A 27,185-nucleotide genomic window follows, 5' to 3' on the forward strand; every position below is an offset into this window, starting at 1 on the left:
ACAATCGGTTTCTATTGCTTCTTGCGACAAATAAATAAAAGGTCAACATATATATTACCATTTGACATATCTTAAACGGGATTGTGCCAGAGTCAATCTGATGGGATTTATCGAGCGTCGGGATTGTTCTTTGATAAAATCTTTAATTGTGAGAGCGTTGATCATGAGTGATGATGGGTAGCTGTAGCTTTTAATATCACTTGAATAACACAGTTTCAGCACACTTGTATGAAAATATAATTTAAGAATTGACAAGTATTATTTTGAATTTAAAATTTGTTTTGTCATCTATTTTTTGTAATTCAATACTAATTATCTTTCTCGTTATTTATTTGCCATTTACATGTATTCATTTTCACTTAAGTAGATGTCATCGTGTGTGAACAGCAGCAAAAACCATTATATTACTATCAAACAGTAACTTACAGTATATTGCAGCAACCTATAGCAAAACTAATGTTGCATGCAAAATGCTATCTTTACCGTATGCGTGATAATGTTTGCACCATCGTACTAATAAGGTTCCCGTTTCACCTGTGCATACAATGCCTTGGTTTTCTTTGCATGCACGTAACCTATAGCTCATACCGTAGTAGGCTGTGTATAAAAGAAAATGATTTACTAAGTTTGACAGTTGCACCATGACGAAGTGGCAGCGTATTCGTGATTTGTCCCAAGCGCAAATGTCGCAAAAAGACATTTCAAGTGTCCCGGTGAAACGTCAAAAGGGTTTTAGACCGAGAAAAGAAAGGACAACTATCCGCGAAGGTGGCCACAGGTCGTCCGAGGTCAGCTCAGGTTCCGAGGGTTATCGCTGCTATCAAAAGGAAGATTCGTGTGAATCCAGTGCGTTCAATAAGGAAAATGGCAAAGGAACACGGGATCAGTGAAGATCGTAAAGGAAGATGGCGGGGTGAAGTCGAGGGCACTAAAAAAAACTCACATGATTATCAACCGCATCCGGGAGCTACGAGTCGAACGATGCAAGAAAATCTTGAACTTCATTAAGCGAAAAAAATCGGTAATCCTCTTCACCGACGAGAGCATGTTTACCGTCGATCCCGTATCAAATTCCAGAACCGACGGGTATATTAGTTCTCTACCGGTAAAAGACGTGGCCGACGAGCACAAGAACGTGTATCTGACCAAGCATCCTGCTAGCGTTATGGTGTTTGGATTGGTGGCTTCGGATGGCAAAAAAATGGAACCGGTGTTCATTTCAGAAGGCGACAAGGTTAACACGGAGGTCTACATCGGGATTTTAAGTAAGTAGGTATGTTCTTCCGTGGATCAAAGAACAGTACGGTCCGAAGACAAATGTTGTATTTCAACAAGATGGGGCTTCGTGCCACACCTCGAACCGCACTCAGAAGTGGTTGCAGGAACATCTTCCGTTCTGGGCGAAGGATATGTGGCCGCCATCCAGCCCCGATCTTAATCCGCTGGATTACTCAATATGGCGCGTCAGTAAGGCCAAGGCCTGTTCTAAACGCCACCCGAGTACAGCAAGCCTCAGACTACATTATTAGAATCTGCCGTGCATTCCGGAAGCGTGTGGAGGCCCTTATTGCAGCAAGTGGAAACTCGATCGATGATTAACATAGTTCAAGACTCTGAGACTCCCCCTTTTGAATAAATAAAAAAAAACTCGAAAACGAATTTTTTGAGAATATTTTTAATTTTGACATTGCTCAATGGTGTTATCACGCATACGGTATTCTTTACCTCGATATTCTCCCTGCTACTCGATCCAGGCTACTTCGACCACTTTGTCCTTAGAAGTTTATTAAATTTACCTCCATAGTTCGATATTCTCTCAAACTCGATGGTCCCTTCAATATTCAGTTAGGGAGAGTTGACTGTATCAGCTTGAACCTATAAATCAACCATTTTGGCAAGCTTCTGCTTTATTTTTCCATCAGGTGTCACTGCTTTTGTTTGAAACGACATCTATCAGAAACCACCAATGAGCAGGTCACTCCGCACACCAATCTTTGGTCAACATATTTCTCAGTGTGTCGCAAGTGTGCCGATTGTGCTGGATGTTTTTTGCAAAATACGAATATTATGGCATATTTGGCAAAACGGTATTTCAGACAGCTTGAATGTTTTGGTTTACAATCGCAAGAATAACAACGGACTAGCGACAATCAAGGAGGAATGCTGACGAGATGGACCGGGAGCGGTCTCAGTAGTCTAACAGGACACAAAAAAAAGCCAGAAAACAATCGGAAGTGTCCCTGCATCGGAAACCGTTGGATGTGATAATTGAACGGTCCCGAAAATGTCGAATATCGTTCTACCGACGAATAAAGCGCCTTTACGCCAACTGGAAGGAACCCAAGAGGTAGGTCACTTCGCACATCAATCTTGGGCCATCTTTTTTGTCAGTGTGCCGATTGTGCCGGTCATAGAGCAAGCTGCGATTGTTTGTAAAATACCCATCCGTGCAACCCGGAATTTCTGACACCTTGAATGTTTTGGTTTGAAATTCCAAGGATAAATCGGATTGAGGGTGAAGCGTGAAGTGGCGGGTGTACAAAATTTTGGTGTTTTATGTCTATAGGATAGTAAAAGTCCTGTGTTTTAGTGTTTTATAATGCCCTCAAAGGTAGATCAGAAACCTAGCCTTGCGGCGGGAAAGAGTTGGAACCTGTGGGTTACATAGTTGGAGATCGACTATTATAGAGGATGATGAATAAAGTTCTGTAGTTTGTTGTGTGTGAGCTGCAGCATTATTTGAATTAAGGGTACTAATGGGGTCTGGTTAACTGCCTCTTTCTCTTGAGCCCACTCTAGAACCTACATTTCGTATTAAGGTCTGTAAGTGAACTGCTGGTCTGAGTTCCTCTGATATAATCAATTAGAGGATGTTCCTGAATATACAGTCAAACAGCTCGTAATGTTGTGAACAACTTCAATGACAGTTGTTCATCAGTGCTCCCATTTTATTTACAACAATCCAATGCCTACGAGATTGTGCCCAATGTGTGCCGATGGATGTGACCAAGCTGTGCCGAATCTAATTTCAACACAATGTGCTAAGTGACTTACCCCTTGAAGGAACCACAGTTTTCCCATGATGATTTCCGGCAGAAGGTGGATTGCATTCTGACGGTGGTCGGCGAAGACGAGGAAACCTTCTACAGCAAATCCACCTCGCTGCAGACCTGACTACTGGAATACGAGCTAACCGATACGATTACGGTGCTCTGGGAAAAGTCCATCTTTTTCCTGACCAGCAAGAAGATGATCGATTTCTTGAAGCAGATCGAGAAGGACGGTTGGTTCGGGATGAAAACGACAAAAACAAGGCGAATTTTGAAAAGCTGCTGGAAGCGATCAAGGGATCTGTGGTATTTGTCAGACGTTATGGAAACCTCCCACGATATCTAAAATGTATTAGCGTCCCTCTTGTACATTGATCTTATACATTTACGAATGGATTTATAAATTCTAGTGTGGCACTTAGTCACGATACTTCATTGGTATCTGTCTGGTTTGCTTGGATAAACTAGACGATGATTGATCAGGATGATCTGGTAACGTATGTACTTCTCTTAATGGATCTGAAGAACAATCTGATTCTTCGTCACAGGACGAATTCTTCGTTACTAAAATCCGTATCAAGTTTGTTGGATTTGCGCATCCTTTTGGCCAGAACCTGATCACCCTTCTTAATAGAATTTTATCTGGCACCACGCCTCTTATCTGCGTACTGTTTTCCATTTTATTTAACCAATGCATCTCTTTCTCTTACTCCTGGATCTTTTTGAAAAGATGAGATGGTAGGTAGTTTGCTTTTGATACGCCGGCCAAACATAATTTCCCTGTCGTCGGATGTTTAGAAGAGTGGTAGGTCAGCAGATACCGGTATAGTTCATTTCTCCAGTCTTGGCCAAGCTCTTGAGCTATACGAAGACATTTGAGTATCGAGCGATTCTGGCGCTCTACCTCCCCATTTGATTGTGGCAAATACGGAATTGTGTTCAAGCGAATAATCCCTTTCGCTTCATGGAACTCCTTCAATTCGACACAGTCCACTAAGCTACGGTGCATTGCCTGCTTTTAAGGTAAATGGAATTCCATAACGACTGAACATAATCGAAAGTTCCCTTATTACTTCACTGGTGGTAGTCGTCTTCATTTCACATACCTCCATACCACATGTGCATCCATTTTTGGCCACCAAACGTAAGACCTTGGTACTTCATCATTGTAATGTCCGGATGGCCTTCGTGGGCTGTTAGTAGCGCTTTGTTTCTAAGAGAGTCTGGAACCACGATTCGGTCTCCCCGGACAAGAACGCCTTGCAGAATAATTCTAGATAGAGCTGGAATTAGGGCGTAACAGCTTTTGTAAACAATGACTTCTCTCGAATATTTCTAGGTATTCAAGACACGCTCACGCAATCCAATATAACCATCGGGATTTGCGTAAGCGAGCCTTGATTTTGTAGAAATCATCGAGAGAAGTCATTGTTTACAAAAGCTGTTACTCCCTAATTCCAGCCCTATCTAGAATTGACTCCATGCATAACCACAAAAATTTCTTCTGATGGATCAAATGGTCTCGGCAGACGTGACAATGTATCAGCCACATTGTCTTTTCCAGATAAAAAATACCACCCTGTAGTCAAATGCCTGCAGGCGTAACACCCACATCTAAACGTGCTCTTTGAAAAGAAAACTTAATGCTTTGCAGTCCGTGAAGATGTCGAATGCTTTTCCCAGTACTGGAAGCCTTCTGCGCCACACAATACCGCCAGTGCTTCTTTCTTCGTCTGGCAATAGCGGCGCTCAGTTTCGGTTAATGATTTTGAAGCGAAGCTTATAACACGATATCTGCTTACTTTATCGAATTGAATAAGGATGGCACCCAGCCCATAAGGACTGGCATCCGCGATTACAGCTGTACGGTCCTCAGCTTAGTAGAAACCCAAATTCTCAATTCTACTCATAGCCTCCTTAATAGCATTGAATGACGTCGACTGTTCTTCAGTCCATTAAAATTTTACCTCCTTGTGTAGTAGCCTACGAAGTGGTTCATCAATCGTAGCCAACATTGGTACAAACTTATTCAGATAGTTCGCAAGTCCACATTTTGGTTCTCGAAACGATACTATTGCTTGGATCTTAGTATTTGCGGGCATGATTGGAATCATAGTGGACCTTGTGAAATTTTATGTCCTAAAAAGTCCAACTCAGAAACCCTCAATTGGCATTTCTCCCAGTTCAGCTCAATACCACGAGTTTTCAATCGAGACAGAACCTGTAAAGGGTGATACGGTCAAAATTTGGTCAATATCAACTTGACGTATTTCTTTCAATTTTGCATTTAAAAAACCTGAACACCCCTCATTTTGAAGGTGTGTGTGTGTAGAATGTTGCTCCTATTTTGATTTTGGAATTCACTCTTCAGTTGTCAAAATGCCGTCCAAGCAAGAAGAGCAGCGTATCAAAATTTTGCTCGCGCATCGCGAAAATCCGAGCTACTCGCACGCAAAGTTGGCAAAATCGCTAAAAGTTGCCAAATCAACCGTTACAAATGTAATTAAAGTGTTTGGGGAACTTTTGTCGACAGCCAGGAAGTCTGGATCGGGGGGAAATCGAAAACCGGAAGCCGCTGAGACGACAAAGAGAGTTGCCGGTAGTTTCAAGCGAAACCCTAACCTCTCTCTCCGAGATGCCGCAAATAAGCTGGGTGTATCGTCTACAACCGTGCATCGAGCCAAAAAACGAGCCGGACTATCGACTTACAAGAAGGTAGTGACTCCAAATCGCGATGATAAACAAAATACGACGGCCAAAGCGCGATCCCGGAGGCTGTACACGACGATGCTGACGAAGTTTGACTGCGTGGTAATGGACGACGAAACCTACGTCAAAGCCGACTACAAGCAGCTTTCGGGACAGGAGTTTTATACGGCAAAAGGAAGGGGAAAGGTAGCAGATGTTTTCAAGCACATGAAACTGTCAAAGTTCGCAAAGAAATATCTGGTTTGGCAAGCCATCTGTACCTGTGGCTTGAAAAGCAGCATTTTCATAGCTTCCGGGACTGTCAACCAAGAAATTTACGTGAAAGAGTGTTTGAATAAACGTCTGCTGCCTTTCCTGAAGAAACACGGTTGTTCCGTACTGTTTTGGCCGGATTTGGCATCTTGCCATTACGGTAAAAAGGCCATGGAGTGGTACGCCGCCAACAACGTGCAGGTGGTTCCCAAGGACAAGAACCCTCCCAACACGCCAGAGCTCCGCCCAATTGAGAAATACTGGGCTATTGTCAAGCGGAACCTAAAGAAGACCAAAAAAACTTCTAAGGGCGAGCAGCAGTTCAAGGCAAACTGGCTTTCTGCGGCGAAGAAGGTGGACAAGGTGGCTGTACAAAATCTGATGGCAGGGGTAAAGCGTAAGGCCCGGCAATTCGGATTTGGAAAAGCGGAAGCCTAACTGAATATTTTTCCTGAATTTTATACTAATTGAACTTGAAAAAGAAATTTAATTTGATTTTTTAAATAAACGATTTCACCGATTTACACGCGTTTTCCCTTGACCAAATTTTGACCGTATCACCCTTTAATGAGAAAACAAAAACGAACAACGACAAGTCATGTTAAGAGTCAATCAAACTATGGTATGCTGCCTTTATCTCGATGATATCACGTCTCAGCATCTCATTCAACTTTATATCAACTGCTTCTTCCAACGGTACAGGAATCCGACGCATCGGCTGGTATACCGGAACTGGCTGGGGATTGATTTGAATACGTGCTTCTATGCCATTCACCTTTGAGAATGGACATACCTCAACTCTGTTTGTATGCAATCCGACCTGTAGCACACCCAGTCTTAAAACAGTCGGCAAAACAGTCTTACCGCCCAGCTGACACCATTGTCCTCACTCGACAACAAAGAACTCCGCTCGAACGCTCTGTCCTTCAACAGAAATGTTCGCCACAAATGATCCGAGAATGACAAGTCTTGACGTCCATACGCACGCAAAATTCGATCCCCTTCAATCACGAAAAAACCTTGATTATTTCTCAGTTTCATCCACATTTCTCCGCTAATTAAATTGGCATCTGCCCCAGAGTCAATCAACATCTCCAAGGTAACTCCTCCAATCACACACGGTATAACCAACAATCAATACGAAACTAACGATTTTAAATTGGCTCACCACTTTAGTAGCCTATTGGTCCCAAGCAAACGATTAACGTACCCTATTCTAGTAGAAATTCTAGTACTACGCAATGTTTGTTTTGATTCGCTATGAAAGTTTGACAGATAAAATGAGGGGTTATTGGTTTTTCCTATGTTTCGAGGGGTGATTCGACAAGCTTGGGACCGAAGATAGTACCAGAGGTGAGCCAAAAAGTTGAGCACGTTTCTTCGGGACCTACTTGTCTTAGAGTTACCTCTATGGTATAACGTTTGATTTGTTTCCTCCCCAACATCGGTTCTTTTCAACGGGTACTCAACTCTGCACATCTCAATCTGTGCCTAGCACTTTATCTGTGCCGACAGCTGTACCCAGTGTTGCGCCGAACGTGCCGCATTGTGGCAATCAAGCTGTGGGTCTCAGTACCTCATGAGTTTGGCAACCCTGCAGCTATGACTTTTGAAATTGTTTGCTTACAACTTCAAGCTCTCATGGATGGTTCATTGAAAAACGGAAACGAATGTTATTTTTTCCTAAATTTGCTCCCTAATTTCAAAAAAGGGTTAGGTTATTATCGATCATGTTGATAATGCAGATGATGATGGTGTTGTTGCTATTGAAATATACTTCTGAACAAGAAACAATAACATTAGAAGCTGTGTTTAAGATTTATCTTCTATAAATAATGTTTGCCAATAGACTAGGGCGTTGCTTGACAAAAATATATTTTTTTTCGGCGACTCTATAAGTTAGTTCTCCAGTTTAAGCAATGGTGTAAAAGTTGCCCAAAACCATGATGCCTCTAGGGTTTTTGTGTTCGGGGCATAGTAAAGGAACAGATGTAGATTATAATTATTATAGTTTATGATATTAATATCTCCTTTAAACTTCATTTGCGACGGCCGGAGTCGATATCGGTCTTGCCGGAAACATCACACCAACCAGCTGCAGCTTACCGCCGGAATGTTCTCTCTTGTCTGCTGAAGCTGCTGCCATCTTTATCGCTGCTACAACGCCCTCGGACCGACCGATCCTGGTCCTCATGGATTCGCACAGAGTCAAACAAGCCCTGAAATTCGAGGCCTCAGCTCATCCCTGGGTTCAGGAGACGATGAAGTCCACACCACCAGACACGGTATTCTGCTGGGTTCCGGGGCACTGCGGAATACCAGGCAACTTTGAAGCTGACTTTCTGGCTGGAGCAGGACCATCTGCCCCTCGATATACCTACGAAGTACCGTTACATGAAGCTTGGGAAGCTTGGGACGCAGAGTGGGCCCAAAACCGCTCCTGCTTCATCATACGGATCAAAGGGACGACGAGGAAGTGGACAGAACCGTTGAACCAGTGGGATCAGAAGATAGCGTCGCGTTTGAGGACCGATCACAGCAAGATCTCGCACAATTTCGGTGGAACGCCGTTCCACAGGACTTGCATCGGTTGTAGAACCCCAGCCTCAATCGAGCACATTCTATGCGTATGCCCTCAGTATCAGAACCTGCGGGAACTCCACGGGCTACCTAATAGCATACTTTTTTAAATTCCTTTCGGCTGTTGGGACATCTCTGCCCTGATGGGGGCCCTCCCCGTTCCCCCGGTGTAGAGCTCTGTCTTATTCAGACTTTAATGTTTGTGTTCTTAATATGCTTAATGTGTAGATTTATTTGGCCGTACTCCAGCTCCAACTGTTTCCAAAAGTACGCCAAAAAGTTGAGTTTGTATATTATATTTAATAGTTTTTCAATCGAGCAGAACATTTGACAATACTTACCTCATCCCATGTCTCTTCCATTTTAAAAATAAACTTTTATAATTCTAGGATTAACTAAGATGAAACCAGAGCTGGTAAATATCACGGCCGTCATGTGACGATGAGAAAACAGGCCCTCTCACTATCACAAGACGAAACTACCCATCATTAGCTTTCTTGTCATTTTTCAATGATCAAGTACTCATGAAAATAAGTCTTATGCGGTTTTTACATCAACATTTCTAACTGATTTAGATGAATTTAAGCAAACAACCGTATGTAATCGGTAGAGAGAATATATTATTAAGATTTCCTCGGTACAAGTAACTTTAATAACATAAAATGAACTAGTAATTGCGATGATTACAACACTGTCACGTTCTGTCATGACAAAAAATTCGATGAGATTTTGACGAAAATCTCTATCATCGTTTTCTCATCTAATGATAGTGACAGAAGTATCTCTGTAAATATCGCATGAGATTTTTCATTGAAAATGACATTTGCCAGCCCTGGAAGCAACAACAGTATTGACGGATATTTTTTTGGAGTAAACAAACCTTAGCAACGGGTAAATCGATTAGAAAAACTTCACCAATCAACAGCGTTGCCGTGTTATATAATATTGTTCGTGTCATACGTATCAGCGTGTGCCTTAACGTGCCGAACAGAGTGTCATACTGTGTTTCGGCACAGTGTGCAGAGTTGATTCCCCCTTGGTTCTTTTTCAAACCTTGGCAATTCCTCCACAGCCCGCACAAGTTTTTCTGATTCTCTTCCTTCCAGACGCTTCGTCTTTCGACACAACTTTTCAAGATGTCCGTAGCTCTTACAGTTTCAACAGCTGATTTAGCGTAAAACTTGGGAACAGGCTTTCCCTTAAGGCGTGCCTGCTGCTCGTTTTTGTACACTCTCTCCGGTGGTTGACCAACCGCAATCTCTTCTACTTGCTGGTCGACAACCTCTTGCCCGATTCCTAGGGATTCAATATCAGGCTGTGTTCCATTTGGTGAATTTCACTTAAATTTGACAGATGGAAAATTTTCAAATAAAACTGCTATTACAGCAGACTTATTTCTGACAGACAAGGAATCAACTTGGTCAGATACTTTCTCGAAAATCAGCCAATCAACAACGGAGGGATTTTCGAAGCGTCAAATTTAAGTGAAAAATTCCCAAATGGAACACATGATGCTGACGTCATATGACGACTTGAGTGTGAAACAATCGATATAACTGTTTCCGCACATCGAAGGTACGTGAGCAAATCGGCGATCATCTCTTTTGCCGTGGTTGCGGGGGGAGATATCCCTTACTATTCCACTCCAACAGGGGAGTTTGGTAAAGGAGATGATCAACCTGATTCGTGCATCCCTCAAAATTGACCTTTGCTCGCTATCTACTTTCTATATACAATTTTCACACTGCTGTACTCTAACGGATCTATCAACTCTATACTTTCATCTCCTTCTCTATTCTATAAAATAACCAGTCTGATATTTGACGTTAAGCATCTCCAACTAGGTTTAAAGTGTCAAACATATTCTTTGCAACCTCTTCTTGTATCTTACCAACACAAAATATGATCATAGCATCTAATTATTTCATAATTCTGCCTTGCAACCTTGCTGTTGGGTGCAACCATAGAGGTAACTCTAAGACTAGAAGGTCTCGAAATAACGTGCTCAACTTTTTGGCTCAGCTCTGGTACTCTCTTCGGTCCCAAGCTTATCGATTCACCCCTCGAAACATAGGAAAATCCACTAACCCCTCATTTTATCTGTCAAACTTTCATAGAGAATCAAAACAAACATTGTGTAGTACTAGAATTTCGACTAGAATGGGGTACGTTAATCGTTTTCTTGGGACCAATAGGCTAGTCAAGTAGTGAGCCAATTCAAAATCGTTATTTTCGTATTGATTGTTGGTTCAACTAAGGCTGTGTTCCATTTGGTGAATTTTCACTTAAATTTGACACTTCAAAACATAAATTATATTGTTCGAAAATCCCTTCGTTGTTGATCTTCCGATTTTCGAAAAGGTGTTTGTCAAAATTGATTCCTTGTCTGTCATATATAAGCCTGGTACAATAGCAGGTTTATTTGAAAAATTCCCATCTGTCAAATTTAAGTGAAAATTCACCAAATGGAACACATCCTAACTTACTTTTGGGTATAAAGCGAGAAATTCCAAACGGATTGCAGTACAGTCAACTTTCGCTCGTTGGGCTAAACCCATAGCCCACTTAGTGAAAGGCTTTCATTAGTTGGGCTGAGCTGTCAAAGCTGAAAATTACTTGCGGATACACCGATTGTCTATTATCATCAAAATCGTTTAGCAACTATCCAAATTGTTTATCGATTTCAAATCCGCATACCACACAATCGATCGAGATCAGCTATGGCAGATTATTCACGAGTACGGACTTCCGGATAAACTGACGCGATTGGTCAAGGCCACGATGGATCGATGTCCTGATGTCCCTTTGAATCTCGAAGGGGGTTACGGCAGGGTGATGGACTTTCGTGTCTGCTGTTCAACATCGCGTTAGAAGGTGTGACATTGACATTATGGCACGGAACTTTAACATGATGGCGGGAACGTACATCAGACTGAAGGCTGAAGCTAGACGGATTGGACTTGCCATCAACGCATCAAAGACAAAATACATGAAAGGAAGAGGTTCTAGGGAAGACAATGTTAGCCTCCCACCCCGAGTTCAGATTGACGGTGACGAAATCGAGGTGGTCGATGAGTTCGTGTATTTGGGCTCACTGGTGACCGCCGAAAATGATACCAGCAGAGAAATTCAAAGACGCATTATGGCAGGGAATCGTGCCTACTTTGGACTCCGGAGGACGCTCCGGTCGAATAAAATTCGCCGCCGCACGAAGTTGACTGTCTAGAAGACGCTGATTAGACCGGTGGTCCTTTACGGCCACGAGACACGGACTATGCTCGTGGAGGACCAACGCGCTCTTTGTGTTTTCAAACGGAAGGTCGCAACACCATCTACGGTGAAGTGCAGATGGATGATGGAACGTGGAGGAGGTGAATGAACCACGAATTGCACCAGCTGCTGGGAGAACCATCCATCGTCTACATTGCAAAAATTGGGCGACTACGGTGGGCTGGGCACGTCGTAAGAATGCCGCACGACGACCCAGTGAAAATGGTTCTAGAAAGCGACCCAACAGGAACAAGAAGAAGAGGTGCGCAGCGGGCAAGGTGGATCGACCAAGTAGAAGGTGACCTGCGGACCCTTCGCAGACTACGAGGCTGGCGAACTGTGGTCATGGATCGAGTAGAGTGGAGACGACTTCTTCGGACAGCAGAGGACAAATAGGACTTAGCCTGATTGGTAAGGTAAGTAACTATTCAAATTGTTCATCCATGAGCCCCTCGAACATAAATCTGCAATGTCAGAAATGTCGTGGTGGGCTACAGCCCAACTAATAGGAGCCAACCTAAAACGTAGCCCACTTAAAGATAGCCCAACGAGCGAAATTTGACTGTAAATATAAACTACTTTGACGCGCTCCACCTACTTTTGGTTTGCTGCACTATATTTAGTGCTGAGATGAGTGAAAAGAACTTAGTTTTCGGTACTATTTTCTGGCCGAGTAGAACAAAGTGATTCAGAATGCACACGACTACTAAGGCTGTGTTCCATTTGGTGAATCTACACTTAAATTTGACGCATGGAAAATTTTCAAATAAACCTGCTATTGTACCAGACTTATTTCTGACAGACCAGGAGTACATTTTGACAAACACTTTCTCGAAAATCAGACGATCAACAACAGAGGGATTTTCGAACATCACAATTTATTTTCGAACAGTCAAATTTAAGTGAAAATTCACCAAATGGCACACAGCCTATGCACAGACAAACAGACATAACACATTAAATATCTCTCACTGTAAAACATCGTCGCTAAAACATCACCACCATCTGTTGAGTACACTGTGGTGGGTAATACGCTGAACAGATGGCGGTAGTGTGTAAATGTCAAACGCAAGGTAATTGACTATGCGTGTCACAGGTGCCGGTACTACCAACAAGGATACTTTTAAATTGACCGTAAAATGGTTGTTCGATGAACATCTTTCGAGTGCTATGTCTGTTTGTCTGTGGCGTAAGTATAGCTCCGAAAGTTGGGTGAACATGTTTGGAACCTAATTATGAATAATAAAAGAACTGATTTTCTAATTTTTAGCATTTATTCAATATCCGCCCTGGTTCATAAATAACCATTAGAAATTAAGCGATCGTTTCAGCCTCTGGTGGTGAATAAGGGAACCACCAAAAGAGTGATGAGGGCTTAAGTTTTCGAGGAAAATGTTTTTACCTTTTCTGATTAATTTATCCATCGCAGGTGCTTGTAATCATCATGCACATGGAATATTTTGTATTCTGTATCGATTTTGGAGTGATCCGGCTGGTGCTTCCACATATTTTTGTTAAGAAAAGTGAAAATTTATAAAACGACCCCAGCGGTTATGATTTTCCGGATTTTTAATGTGGTGCTATTTGAGCTGTAAAACCGTTCAAATATGTGAAAAATAATAAAATAAGACCCCTACCGATGGAAATATGCAAGATACGCATAACAATATACGTTAATTTGAGATGTAAAAATTGTAATTTTGATGTTAACAAACGGTTTGGTTGACGTTTCCTCTCATAATCGCCTAGCGCACTCTACGTTGGTGGTGCATAGAAACAGCCTATTCCGTTAACTCCACTTGCACCAATATGATGAGGTATCCCGCCATAGTGGCAACTGCCTGCAAAATAGATGTTGATAAACGTCAGGTAGCATCAGTCAATAAGCTAATCAGCTAGTGTCATACATTGTAGATGAGCGACATATCAATGGTGAAGAATCCAAAAATTTCAATCTTGAAATGATGATGCAACAATTCTAGCGAAAATAGTTCAATCTGAAACAAGAAGTGCTTGCTGAAATCGTTTTCTTTTGTCATCCAACGTGTCTTACACTGAGATCAACTTCTTCATCAACTTCGGATTCAAGGAACTCGTTTAGTAAAACGCCCGTTCGCTCGGCCTAGAAAAAAAGAACCTTATTTTTGTGATGATAATTGGGATGAAAGCTTACCCTCCTGTTCAATTGTTCACAGAAAGAAGCTGTGTAGTAGAACCGGTATGTCACACTGGACACGAAAATCACTGAACCAATGTTTGCGCCGTAGTTGATATCGTGGCCATTCCGCAGGTCAAGTACGAAAGACGTGAAGGTGTAGAAGATCTACAAAGAATGTTTTTGGTTATTTAATTTTCCAAATTGATGAGCTTATATAAACTAACCACAATGATGACAATCAAAAAATCGAACAGCATTTTTAAAAGCACTGGAAGCTGAAATATCTCCGTGATTTGTTCTAAAGTTTTGCTAGTTAGTCGGTGTAGATAGCAGAGATGATTCACTTCCTGAGTCACATTCCGGCATACCTGCGACTTTTTAGCTTTGCGTCTATCCCAGTAGGTTACGTTTTTATCAAAATCACTCAGCAACCCAACGGCATGGGCGACTCGATGGTTCACGTTTCTGTACAGCATTGATCCCAAGATGACAAAACTTTCGAACAAACAATTGCTAATGATCATCAGTATTTCGCCCGCCGTATATAGTGCCCATACCAACGGTGTATTGACTACTGCAAATGTTAGCATAAGGCCGTTTGACAGCAGGTAAAGACAAGTGTCGGCCAAAAGTATTTTTCGTCGAAATTTTCTAAGTAGTTTATAATCCAAACTGGTTTTTTCGTTGATTAGTTCGGAGTATAAAAAGTAGAATTGGTTTAGATTGACTGCAAATTGCTTCAGCTGCAGTCAAATTGAAAGGTAGCATGACGTTACGCTGTAGTAGGTGAGTGCTGCTTGCGTGATTTCTAGTGTATCGTCGAGCTTTACAAAATTTAACTCTTCCGTTAAAAAAATGTAATAGGCGCAAGGTGGAATGCAAATAGCTAAGGTTAGTAAGGTGATTGTCCAAAGCAGAAGCCACTTGGATGGTAGAAATATTTTCCTGTGAGTATCACAAATGAACGGTAGGTGGCCAGATAATCGAAACAAGTTAAACAGTACAGTCCAAAACAAATTCCGATCGATAGTCATGTCTACTACGGGATGATTGTAGAGTCAAACTAATTGTATTAATCACTACTCCCTCAGCCGGAATCGAAAGAAGATTGACAGTGGCGAAATATATCGTTGTGTCATGTGTCTTTGAAAGTGAAAATATGACGCATTGATAGGTTTGGACAGGTCAACCTACTATCGTGTCACAGATCTACGATTTATGTTGATTAGTAATCAGTTAATGATTTGTTTTTTGTCAATATTTGTTAGCCTCTGAGTGCTCTCACTCTATTACTACAATGCCCCAGGTCCCTGGTCTAAAGGCACGGGTCTGAGACGGGGTGGGCTATTGACCAGTCTCTTTTGCGGCGACTAGCTCGAGCTTGAAAGACGGAGCTGTCAAGGTCAGCTCCGGACAAATAGGAGACACTGATCAGCAAGTTCAAACACGGTCACATACTCTTTCATTAGTTAAGTTTTACCAAAATCTACTTACAATTTCTGGGAGCGTGTGTGTGTGTTTTTTTTTTTTATAGTAAGGTTTAGGAAAGCTTCAAGAAGCCTGGCCCGTAGTGAAGTTGGCACGGTGTGGTATCCACTAGTTGCCTAGTGCAGCTCCACTAAAACCCATTCCTTACTCTCTGCCTGGATCCCCCGGGACCACTGTGAAGCGACTACTTCGGACGGTGGCTGTGCTCATGCACTTGTCCTACTATCAGCGCTAGCTGGCGTTGCTTGATCACTGCTCTTTTCTCCATTCACGCTGCAGCTCCTACATAATCTGCATGACTGTCCTGCTGACGGCATTCCAATTGCCCTCCTCTCGACACATTTCATCGACGACATTCTCCACGTTAAGGACGGGCAGTCGAAGACCACATGCTTCGGCGTTTCATCGACGTTGCCACACTCCGGACAGAGGGGTGACGCTGCGTGTCCGAACCGATGCAGGTATTTCCTGAAGCAGCCGTGGCCAGACAGGAACTGCGCTAGGTGGAAATTGACTTCTCCGTGTTTTCTGTTCACCCAGGTCGAAAGAATCGGTATTAGTCTATGTGTTCATCTACCGTTCTCCGTCGTGTTCCAGTCCTGTTGCCACTTAGCCAATGACTCCACTCTCACAACTTTCCGTACTCTTCCGGCTTCTCTCCGCCTGTAGCACTCGCTGTCCTCCGCCAGGGTGATGCCGATTGGGATCATACCGGCGATAACGCATACTGCTTCCGACGAGATGGTTCTGTACGTACTCACGACTCGCATGGCCATGAGCCGGAACGTACTGCTCAGTTTCTTTTGGTTCTGCTTCGTTTCCAGCGCTGGAATCCAGGCTGGACCTCCATATCTCAGTATCGATGATGACACGCTGGCCAGAAGACGCCTCTTGCTACTGCTGGGACCAGCGTTGTTCGGCATGATTCTAGCTATCACGTTGATGGCCTTCGAAACCTTCTCACAGGCATATTCGACGTGGCTGAAGTTGAAGTTTAGCCGGTCATCGATCTTCACTCCTAGGTATTTCAACATACGCTTCGAGGCTATGGCGTGCTCCCCGACGGTGATTTCTGCCCGCTGTACCGCTTTACAGTTACTGACCAGTAGCACTTCCGTTTTGTGGTGGCCTATCTACAGCTTCGCTCCTTGCATCCAGTTGCCAATCATGTCGATCGCCTCGGTAGCCAACACTTCCACCGTCTCACCTGTTACCGTCAAGACGACGTCGTCCACAAAGCCAACGATCTCAGCTCCTTTGGGCAGTTTCAGCGTTAGCACGCTGTTTTACATCCCGTTGCAGAGCGTTGGACCAAGGATGGAGCCTTGTGGAACTCCCGCTGTGATCCTAATCGATCTCTGGCCGATATCTGCCTCGTACCAGAATCCGGTTCTGGAAATAACTCCTCAGGATCCTGCACAGGTAATCAGGGACTCTCATTCTATGCAGCGCTTCGGCGATGGCCTCCCAGCTGGCGCTGTTGAACGCATTCCTGACGTCGATCGTTATCACGGCGCAATATCGATCTCTCTCCGCTTCTGTTTGGACGCCTTCTCAGCTCTCTCGACCACTGTCCGAATTGCTTCCACCGTCGATCTCCCTTTCCGGAATCCGAATTGCCTCTCCGACAATCCGTGCTCACTCTCCGTTGATTTCGTCAGCCTGTTTAGGATGATCCTCTCCAAGAGTTTTCCGAGTGAATCCAGCAGGCATATAGGCCTTTTTCTATACAGGGGGGAATCTGCTCCCAGACACCTGAGAAGATAACACAGGGTGTGGGGATGGGAGAAGTAGCGCTCCCGACCCACTAAACCTTACCCTGTGCTCTTGGCCCTTGCCTTCCCTGGAACCGTCCGAAAGCATTACATCATGGGAGTGGGCCGATTGCGCTATGGCGCATCACACTAGTGGTGTGTCACAGACGTGACACTCGTTACTGCACAGTGAGCAGCTGTGCAGGGCCTTCCTCTTATAGTTCACTGTTAATTGTTCGCCGGAGTTCTAGAGGAGACGTGATAGCCAGCCAATTGTCCACGGCAGGACAGGACAGATGTGACCGCTTACCAGCTGCGTGTGCTGCGACTTGGTCAGAGTCGTATACACTCTAAGAACTCTGTGTCACTCCTGCCTTTGCACAACGAGGGTTTGGGCAGGGCTTATCGACCTCCTGGGATGACCTGGATGGGGCTCCAGTGTCCTTACTCTGCTGTAGTTCGTTTAGCCGCAATATCTCTCCCTTGGGTTCGATAATTAACGTTTGCAGGGCACACCACGAGGAGGCGAACTACTTCATGCCCCAGGCATATAGGCCTGTACGATGCTGGCCCCGGTGGTTTTCCTATGTGTCCATGTATCTTCCACCTGTCAGGGAAGTGAGCCTCGTCCAGGCATTTCTGCAGCACCATCCTGAACATGACCGGGGATGACTGGATCGCCGCTTTCAACGCTACGTTGGGGATTCCATCCGGACAGGGAGCTTTCGTCACCTTCAATCCTCTCGCCACTGCTGCGAGTTCCTCGTTGGTGACTTCGACGTTATCTCCCTCTTCTTCTCCGTACGGTGTAGGTGACTAGGTCGTTGGGTCGTGCTTCGCGAAAAGTCCTTTCACGATGACTTTCAGCTTCTCTTAGCACATTTCACCGGGCATCGTTGTATCTCTGATCTTCGCCATCACGACTCGTTTAGTTGCTCTAAATCCTCTCGGAAAAGGACTACACTGAACCTAATAAGCAACGGCCTCGGCCACCGAATCGAAACTTCGAGCGAGAACGTTCTCCGGGAAAGGCACTTTCAATTTCCGACAGGACAATAACTTCTACTGGATTTGAGTATGGTGAGGACTCGGTTGAACTACAGGTTACAGAAGTAAGTTGCATCATCAGAGGAAACTGGTCCAGATGCTCTTCAGGTTCTGATGAACGCTTCCGGGATGAGTTTCTCCTGAAAGCCAACGACTCAGTCTAGTGTGAGTTTCAACCGGAATCAGACTTCCCTGGTGGAGGTTTGGTTTAATATGTACACACGGTCCAACGATCGAACAAATGGAGAGAAGAATGATGTCTCTGGCGAAAAGCAGTGCCGGCCAGAGAACACCTGTAAAAGCTGGGGCGCTGTCGATGGTAGGAAAGCAAACACCGGTGAAGATTCTACCTCCGAACATGGTCCGAGTGATCATCGATGTCAGTTACGATGAGGAATGAATCATAGAACTGAATGTCCATTGGCTGATCAACGAAGTGGTGCAGCGTTTCGGAATCAAACATGGTAAACTACCACTGATAAAACTACTACCGCCAGATGGTGGCCTTTGTATGGACACCGATCCCCTTGCGACCTTCTGTGCGGCTCGGATTCTATAATCAATGTGTACCTCATAGAAGCGAAAAACTGCGTTCGGATCAGTTCTACGAGGATTATTGCAAACATCGCGATGTTGAACTGCTTACCGAACTGCTCCAATCGCTGGGCACCATGGAAAACATCGGTCATTTTACACTTCACCGGGACTTCTTCTCCGCCAAGCCTATAATTATTCTATTTCAAGCGCTGGGTTACCAGGGTCGTGTCCGAGAGCTAAACCTATCCTTCAACCAACTCACCGGTGTCGATTTCAGGAGCTCACATTCAAGCTCAACAGCTGACCAATCAACATCTTACAATTCTACTGAACCTCCTTCGGCTGTGATTTCAGCTCCGTCACGAATCTCCGCGCCCCAAATCGACCTACCAACGTCTTCAACGTTACCTTCACTTCCTCTTTCAGGGTCTCGCTCTCCCACTCACCAACTCATTAATCACATTTCAAATCGGCATTATGACCAGTAGCACGTAGCAGTCCCTTCATGGTCATATTTTCAATCAGCTTCCGGAACGATGCCACCCCCTTCCCAACTTCGATCAAACTGTTCTGATACACCAAAGCCTTCCGCTCCTTGATCGTCTTGAGTGGAGGTTCTCCGATCTCGAAGTCTTCCGGTAACGGCTCCAGCACCATCCGGAAGAACCCCAGTACTACTCCCAGCTTGCAGTTGTACTTGGCAACTGTAATCCCGCAAGCATACCGCGTTGACTTTTGACCGGTTTTAAGCTAATGTTTTGAAAATATGAGGAATCCATGGCAGAACTTCGCCGGAAATGCACGGTTGAAGTTATGAATCCAAAAATTGGATTGGGTCAACAGCAATGATTAACATGTTGACAAATGCACAGAGCAGGCGTAGATATTGTACAGTGTTGCCAGTAACTTTAAATATCATTAAAATTTCTAACCATGGGTGCCAATGAAAGTACCCAGGTGGCACTGTGTAAAATACACACTGGGCACACTGTGCTGAGTGACTAACCCCTTGGAATCCTGTAAAAATACATTTTGTATCGACTTAGAAACAACTTGACGTATCTGCTGATTGAAAATGATTGCTTTGTTTTTTTTTCGCAAATGACGTTTCACTATGAGTGTATCTGAACTTTTTGTGTTATTATCAATTTTTGACAGTTAAGTCCTGTTGACAATAAAAGGGTGTATCAAAACCATTTTTAAAACAATAATTCAAAAATTATTGAAAACTCCGGCCACAGAAACAAATTCAAGATCCAGGAAAAATTCTGCTGTCTTATTAATGACCCTAAATGGAGGAATTGATTTAATGGCAACGAATTTGCTAAGCTGTCTTTCCCCTTGGTTGCTAGAAAAGAGAAGTGAACAGTGAGCTATTATATGTAGCAACTGCTGTATAAGCGGCTTTATATCGTCAGGCATGGTGAGCAGCAAATCTCAGCAATTTCCCATTTTTTTGCGGAATTTTGGAAATTTTCCCGACTATGCGATGTACATTTAAAACAATCATAAAACCGAACACGATTGACCTTAATGGATCACTGTCCATAGTGATCCATTAAGGTCAATCGTGTTCGGTTTTATGATTGATTTAAATGTACATCGCATAATCGGGAAAATTTCCAAAATTCCGCGAAAAAAATGGAAATTGATCATTGAGATTTGCTGCTCACCATGCCTGATGATATAACAGCGCTTAAACAGGAGTTGCTACATATAATAGGGGAAAAGTTGGCTTCGGCAATACCTTAACCTATTATCGTCAGGGGGTAAACAAAGTCCTAGAGCACTCTAATTTGGAGAATAGTTGCTCTGAAACACAATGTATCCACATGCCAAAATTGAGCTCTCTAGGACGTTGTTTACCCCCTGACGATAATAGGTTAAGGTATTGCCGAAGCCAACTTTTCCCCTATCTCACTGTTCACTTCTCTTTTCTTGCAACCAAGGGGCAAGACAGCTTAGCAAAGTCGTTGCCATTAAATCAATTCGTCCATTAGTTCGTTTGTTGAACTAACGATTCTGCCGGATTTTCTTTGTAGCATACAACTTGGTTTCTAATTAGGTTCAAAGTGCAGAAGTTTCTTGTACGTCAAAGTTTCGCAAGTTTTGTACCCACTACAGATGATGCTACAAGAGCGAAAAATAATAGATAAAGTGCAGCAGAGGAGCATACTTAAATGACGTAACCTATTTTTGTCCCCCGTATTTTTCTAAACTCGACGCAATGCGTGGTCGGTCACAATTTGGGTCTCTCCCTCCTTCCCTAAAATGCACCGTAATTTATGCATGGTCCCCTAGCCATTTTCCTGAACGACTACTTATCGTCTTCTCCTTTTGACTTTCATGGTTCCACGAAGAATCGCATGGTTTAACAAAAGCGTTTAGGTAAAACTATGTCTTTATCGGTAATAACGTTTTCTAGCTAAACTGGATCGTTGTTCACAGAAGTTCATAACGATTTAGGTACTCTTTCTTTCTTTCGGGGATGTTCACCGTGCTTCATGGCAACAACACACGAATGTATGTCATATCGTTGATCATATTAGAGCCAGAATCATCCCCCTCCCTCGATACATGCTGCTGCATGGCATTTCAACTATGGAAAACTAATTTTTGCAGTTGTTAACTCTCAACCAGTCAAGCATTCTGCTACTCCTTCGGGAAAACTGGGGGTGAAATGGGACGTGTACGTCTGCGGTTTCTTTCCAGTTGAAGGCCAGTCGGTCAACCAAGAGGTCGTTTCGTGGTTTCCAAGTTTTATGACTGAAACTTTCAAACACCTCATCTGTTCTTGAATGACGCAGACTGACACTAACATTGCGTCTCATCTATCGTACGGCTTGAAAAAAAGAGGAATATTTCTGAGTTTGCCTTGCATCATGCTTGAGCATATTAAGACAGGTCAGGATAGAAGACGATCAGCTCTGCAGCGCAGCATCCGTGTCCTACTGGGAGTGAACGCTTCTTGCTGATTTAATCAGAACAAGTTGAAACGGATAAGTTTTCCTTGGCTCCCAGAGGATGGAGGGGGGTGGAAATGGAACTGTTCTGTTTGACTTTGACTTTTCCGACGAGGGACGGGGAAGGTTCAGTTTTGATTCAATTGTAAGTTTGCTAGAGTAGGTATGTCTACATCTGTGTAGGTACTTACACGTATGGGAGTTCACATATCGTTGAAGGAATGTTATTTTCTTTCCATTTCACGCTGTGGATGGAACTGCATGTCGAGAGTGAAAGGTTGGTCCTTTTATTTTCCCGAAGCGCGACTATAGTTGTGCTGATTGAATTCGAGCATCTAGGTAGGTACGGTACTTAATCAAGATTGACTCGTTGGTGGAAATTAGGAATTCTTCGAGCGTTTTTCAAAGTTACGAGCGTCGAGAGGAAATTCAATTTACTGCACAGACAACTCTGCTCATCTCTAGAACATATAGATAAATCGTAAATGGCGTGGTAAAACAGAGTTTCAGAAAGTCAGACAACCGCTGTGTCAACTGACATGCAGCGGGAAATGAATTAACAGTGCAAATGCTAAGTTTATTTTAATTTAACTCTTAGAATTGAAACTTGTTTCGGTGGGAATTAGTGTGACAACCGTAACCATTGAATAAGTATATACTATGTACATATATCATTTAATTGAAATCATGTAACGAAAGGTAAGCAATATTTTTCAATGTTCAACTCTGAAAATAGCACAGATGCACCAAATGCAATGTTGAAATGCATGGGATCGAAGTAGCCCTTGCGTGAACCAATAACATCAAGAGACCTACTGTTGTTTGAAAAATGACCAACTGCTGTCATGATTATCTGAGATTTGTCAAATAATGTAAATCTAGATAGAGCTGGAATTAGGGCGTAACAGCTTTTGTAAACAATGACTTCTATCGATGATTTCTAGGAATTCAAGGCACGTCCACGCAGACCAACCTAGCCATCGGATAGGGGAAGTCTTTCCCTACCCGATGAGGATGTTGGTTTGCTTGGGCGAGCCTTGAATTGCTAGAAATCATCGAGAGAAGCTGTTAGGCCATAATTCCAGCTCTATCTAGAAATAGTATTGCCCTGATGACATTGTATACTAGATCATATTGCTCATCATGAATGGATACCTAGATGACAATGTACCCACGAGATTCCATTGAATCCCAATCAACACATATGTTTGTCGGAACATCATTAACCAACGTGGACGACGACTGCCAACAACAGCACCAAACCGAACCGACTGAAGTGTAGTGTCCCTGATCTCATTTGCATTCAACAGAATTTTTTCCCTGCTTATTTATCTATTTTTGCAGCCGCAGAACTGAAAAGCATCAGTCCGAATGCCCAACATCAGCTACAAGAGCAACAGACGCAACTGTTCTGCCCCCGTCGCTTCGATGGGTGGACCTGTTGGGATTCCCAACCAGCCGGTACGGTCGCCCAAAACTATTGTCCCAACTTTGTCCGCGGGTTCGATGCCAACCGCTTGGCCTACCGGATGTAAGTAAAACCAATTGAAAATTTACACATTAACAAGCCTTATCACAACGGCGATAGTGAAATTACTCGTCGACATAAGTGTTTAAAATGCATCTGACATTCGATTGCTGATTTTTCCCCTTCATACCCGTTCTCGTGCGCCAACAACAGCTGCCATCCCAATGGATCGTGGTTTATCCATCCGGATTCGAACCGGGAGTGGTCCAACTACACCAACTGCGTTGACCTGGAGGATATGAAGGTAAGTCCATGCCACCGTGGGCTGAAACGGATGCCAAATGAAGCTGGCCTGTGCAACGTTGGACTATCAGTGACGTTTGAAGCTTATTCATATTGTTGGTTCCGGTGCCGGAAGATGTGTTTAATTGTTCTGTGGAATTTCTCCAGTTTAAACATTCTTCCTTGTTGTTACACCGGATTAGTATGAGATATTTTGTTTGCTAGGAAATTGTTTTTTTTTCCAAGATGTGTAATATAACATCTTTCCAGGCGCTAATACAAGGCTACGAGCAAAGCAACTTAATTATTCCCGGGTGATGTTCTATATTTACTTGATCATCGTCTTCCGGTAAACTGAAAGCAGGTGATGGTATTATGGTATTGGAAATTTTCAATAATTTTGCTATGAAATACTTTCATACATACCCATGTTTTATTTGAAAGCGGTACACTTTATCGAATACAATTCCTTGTAATTAGCAGTAGCTATTTGAAAAATAATGTAATTTTCTTAAGACATTTATTTAGTAGGAAAATTACTAGAAAAGTGAGTGGGACAGTTCTACGAACAAAATGCCCGGGTAGGATAGTCAAAGCAATGGTCAATGTAGGTCTATATAGAGCTGGAATTAGGGCCTAACAGCTTTTGTAGACAATGACTTCTCTTGATGATTCCTAGAAATTTAAGGCTCGCCCACGCAAACCAACATCCTCATCGGGTAGGGAAAGACTTCCCCTATCCGATGGTTATGTTGGTCTGCGTGTACGTGTCTTGAATTCCTAGAAATCAGCGATAGAAGTCATTGTTTACAAAAGCTGTTACGCCCTAATTCCTGCTCTATCTAGATTTAATTCAATATCTCAAAATGCCGCTGAATATGAGATCGAAGTGTGCTCTGCCTCTAAACGGACGCGAAAATTTGTCAGTTGTCATTTTTTCGTCTATGGTTTTTCGTCGTGTTTTTTAGGATTTTTGGTTGAAGACGCTTGATAAGATGTATCTAGAAAGTGTGTGAGTATAAAAATTGAAGGCTATTTCCATGAGTATTTTTAACGGAATTCCGGTCGTGTGAGCTGTGATTCGGGGTTTTCGCTATTTTCGGTTCCGTCATGAGATTTCTGTTTTCTAGTGCGTGGTTCAAGAGTAAAATTTACGGGTTGCGAAGTGTAATGGTGCGTTTACCTGATGAATGTGGGCGTCTTAGCGGAATACCTGTATAATGAGAGAGAGAAGGATTTTCCATTTAATTCCACTACTTTATTTGCTTTTCCTTGACAGATACGCGTATTTCGTCTACAATGTGCTTCTTCAGTGTCTTGTACTAATACTCGACTTACTAACCTAAATGGTGCGTTTACGATTTTGGTTACCTTTGATATTTCGGAGCAGCTGAATGCTGAAGATTCGGAAACCAGCAGCAGTTCCGGTGTATTTATGTTTTCGAGCTGAAAAAGAAGCAGGCCGAAGACGGCCAGCGGTACATCTATCGCTTGAGGCGTTGCTGCTTTTCTGTTTCTGCTGCTTACAAAACGAAAACTCTGCGATTTGGAAACCATGTCATTCCATATTTTATATTAGTTTGCGAACAATTTCAATTTATATATGGGTCATTCCATCTCAAGTGACCGAGTCAGTTGCATCGACCCTCTCCGATTTGAACCAAACTTGGTGGAATGACTTATTTTAGGCCAACAATCAAAAATTCAACGACTTACCCCCCGGTTCTGGAGACTGCCCCCACTTTTTTCCGATCTTCAAGAAACACCATTTTTCTTTTGAACATAGCTCTGGACTATGCTACAGACAGGATTGGGCACTTATTTTAAAGGATTTTTAACGTAAAATTAAATGGCGTACTCAGAATTTTTATGCAGTGTTGTCAACTTGTCGATTTTTGCAATTTAAAACTTAAAATGCAAATATTTCAAAATGTCCCCACTTTTTTCTTATTTTGATAGCATTTTGGTGCTGAATTTCGGCAGACATTTTTAAATAAGAATCATCTAACCACCAAAAACAACTTTTTTTCGTTTGGGAGTTATGGATTTTTAAAGATTTAATGTTTTAAAAAAGTTCCATTACTGTACAACCCTTCAATATGAAACGTTGGACAATCCTGAAAGTTGATAGAAACGATGAAACCTGTAAGTTAGATGAGGATCTAATCCTTCTTTCATTTTATACAATCAAATGCTCAGATAATATTAAACCAGATTTGTTTCGACAGTGTTGCCAGCGTTGCAAACTTAAATTTAGATTGATAATTTTTCTTATTTTCAACACTTTATTTTTTTTTGCGTTCGGAAATGTATTCCGTATTACATGGTATTTAAGGCAGATCCATTCGTTTTGTGTTTCTTTATTTACTGATTATTGTAAATAAGCTTTCGAAATATTCAAAAACTAATTTGATTCTAAATTAAAGCAGCCGTGTTTTTATCCTACTTATTGCTATCATTTATTGAACAAATATCATCTAATACATTGAGTAGCATGAGTAATTACTTCTTCCGTTTTGCCTTAGATTTGGGTAGTGAATTTGAACGCTTTTTTGAAACAAGAACAAGAAATCGTTTTCATAAGAACAGTATCTTCGCCGGTAGGGGTGGCACAATGCATTCCGCGAATTCCAGGAATGGGTCGTGCTAGAGCGAATCGGGCTTCTAAATCCTGCTTATTCGTTTTGCATTGCTCCGATGTCACAAATTGTACATTCAAATTACAATTTGACAGTGCCCATTCGTATAACTCTTTTGGCGTTTGTATCGTTGTACCCTGTCGACTGGCTCTCGTTGGCAATCATTTCAAGGTACCTCCTAAACCGTCACTAGGGCCTTTTCCGTGTTCCGTGGCAAAGTAATGCCACTCAGCCGGAACTCCGAAGTCTTCTCGATGGTAGAGCAAGTTTTTATTTATTTATTATTATTATAGTCCATCTGACTTGATAGTCTCAATGAAACACTTAAATCTAAATGTAGTCACTCATTAAAAATTAAAAATTGGTCAACAGCAAACGATGACGAAACATCGAGGCATTGATGTCAAAGTCAAATAGGTCAGAGGCTTCGTTGAATTGATGAATCATGGCGACAAAGGAACTGTTTGCAGCATAGTTGGTTGCATGTACTACTTCATGTAGCAAGGTTCTCGGACGGAGTGTTTGGGCAGGAGCATACAGATTAATTTTGGCCAGTAACTCAGGAACATCATATTCTGCGAGTAAAACTTTAGCAACGAAGACGACCTGCGATATGTTTCGTCGCTTAGCAAGAGTATCCAAACCCAGTAAACGACAGTGGTCAGCATACGGTGGTAAATTCAGCGGGTCACTCCATGGAAGATAGCGCAGTGCGTTTCTGACGAATTTGCGTTGAACAGCTTCGAATCGTCCACTCCATACAGCTTGGTAGGGATTCCAGACTACACTCGCGAATTCCAGTAGTGAGCGTACCAATGAACAGTAAAGGGCTTTAAAACACAGAGGATCACGAAATTCCTTAGATATCTTGAACATGAATCCAAGCTGTCGATTAGCTTTGTCGATCGTGGTTGAGAAGTGGCGAGTGTATGTGAGCTTTTCATCCAACATGACACCGAGGTCTTTAACGTGATCGACACGTTGAACT

General features: G+C 42.8%; 1 protein-coding gene across 1 annotated transcript in view; it reads left to right on the plus strand.

The window, feature by feature from the left end:
- The window catches only part of LOC135699763 (calcitonin gene-related peptide type 1 receptor-like), a 199,363-nt gene that overhangs the window by 90,162 nt on the left and 82,016 nt on the right, over window positions 1-27,185 (plus strand). The window contains exons 3-4 of the mRNA XM_065220083.1: window positions 23,153-23,339; window positions 23,490-23,580. Coding sequence (XP_065076155.1) covers window positions 23,153-23,339; window positions 23,490-23,580 — 278 coding nt within the window. The remainder of the gene's footprint in view (window positions 1-23,152; window positions 23,340-23,489; window positions 23,581-27,185) is intronic.

This window comes from Ochlerotatus camptorhynchus, unplaced genomic scaffold (assembly GCF_037179485.1).
Source record: "Ochlerotatus camptorhynchus isolate MF236.1 unplaced genomic scaffold, CSIRO-AGI_Acam_v1.1 ptg000114l, whole genome shotgun sequence".
Classification (NCBI taxonomy): Eukaryota; Metazoa; Arthropoda; class Insecta; order Diptera; family Culicidae; genus Ochlerotatus; species Ochlerotatus camptorhynchus.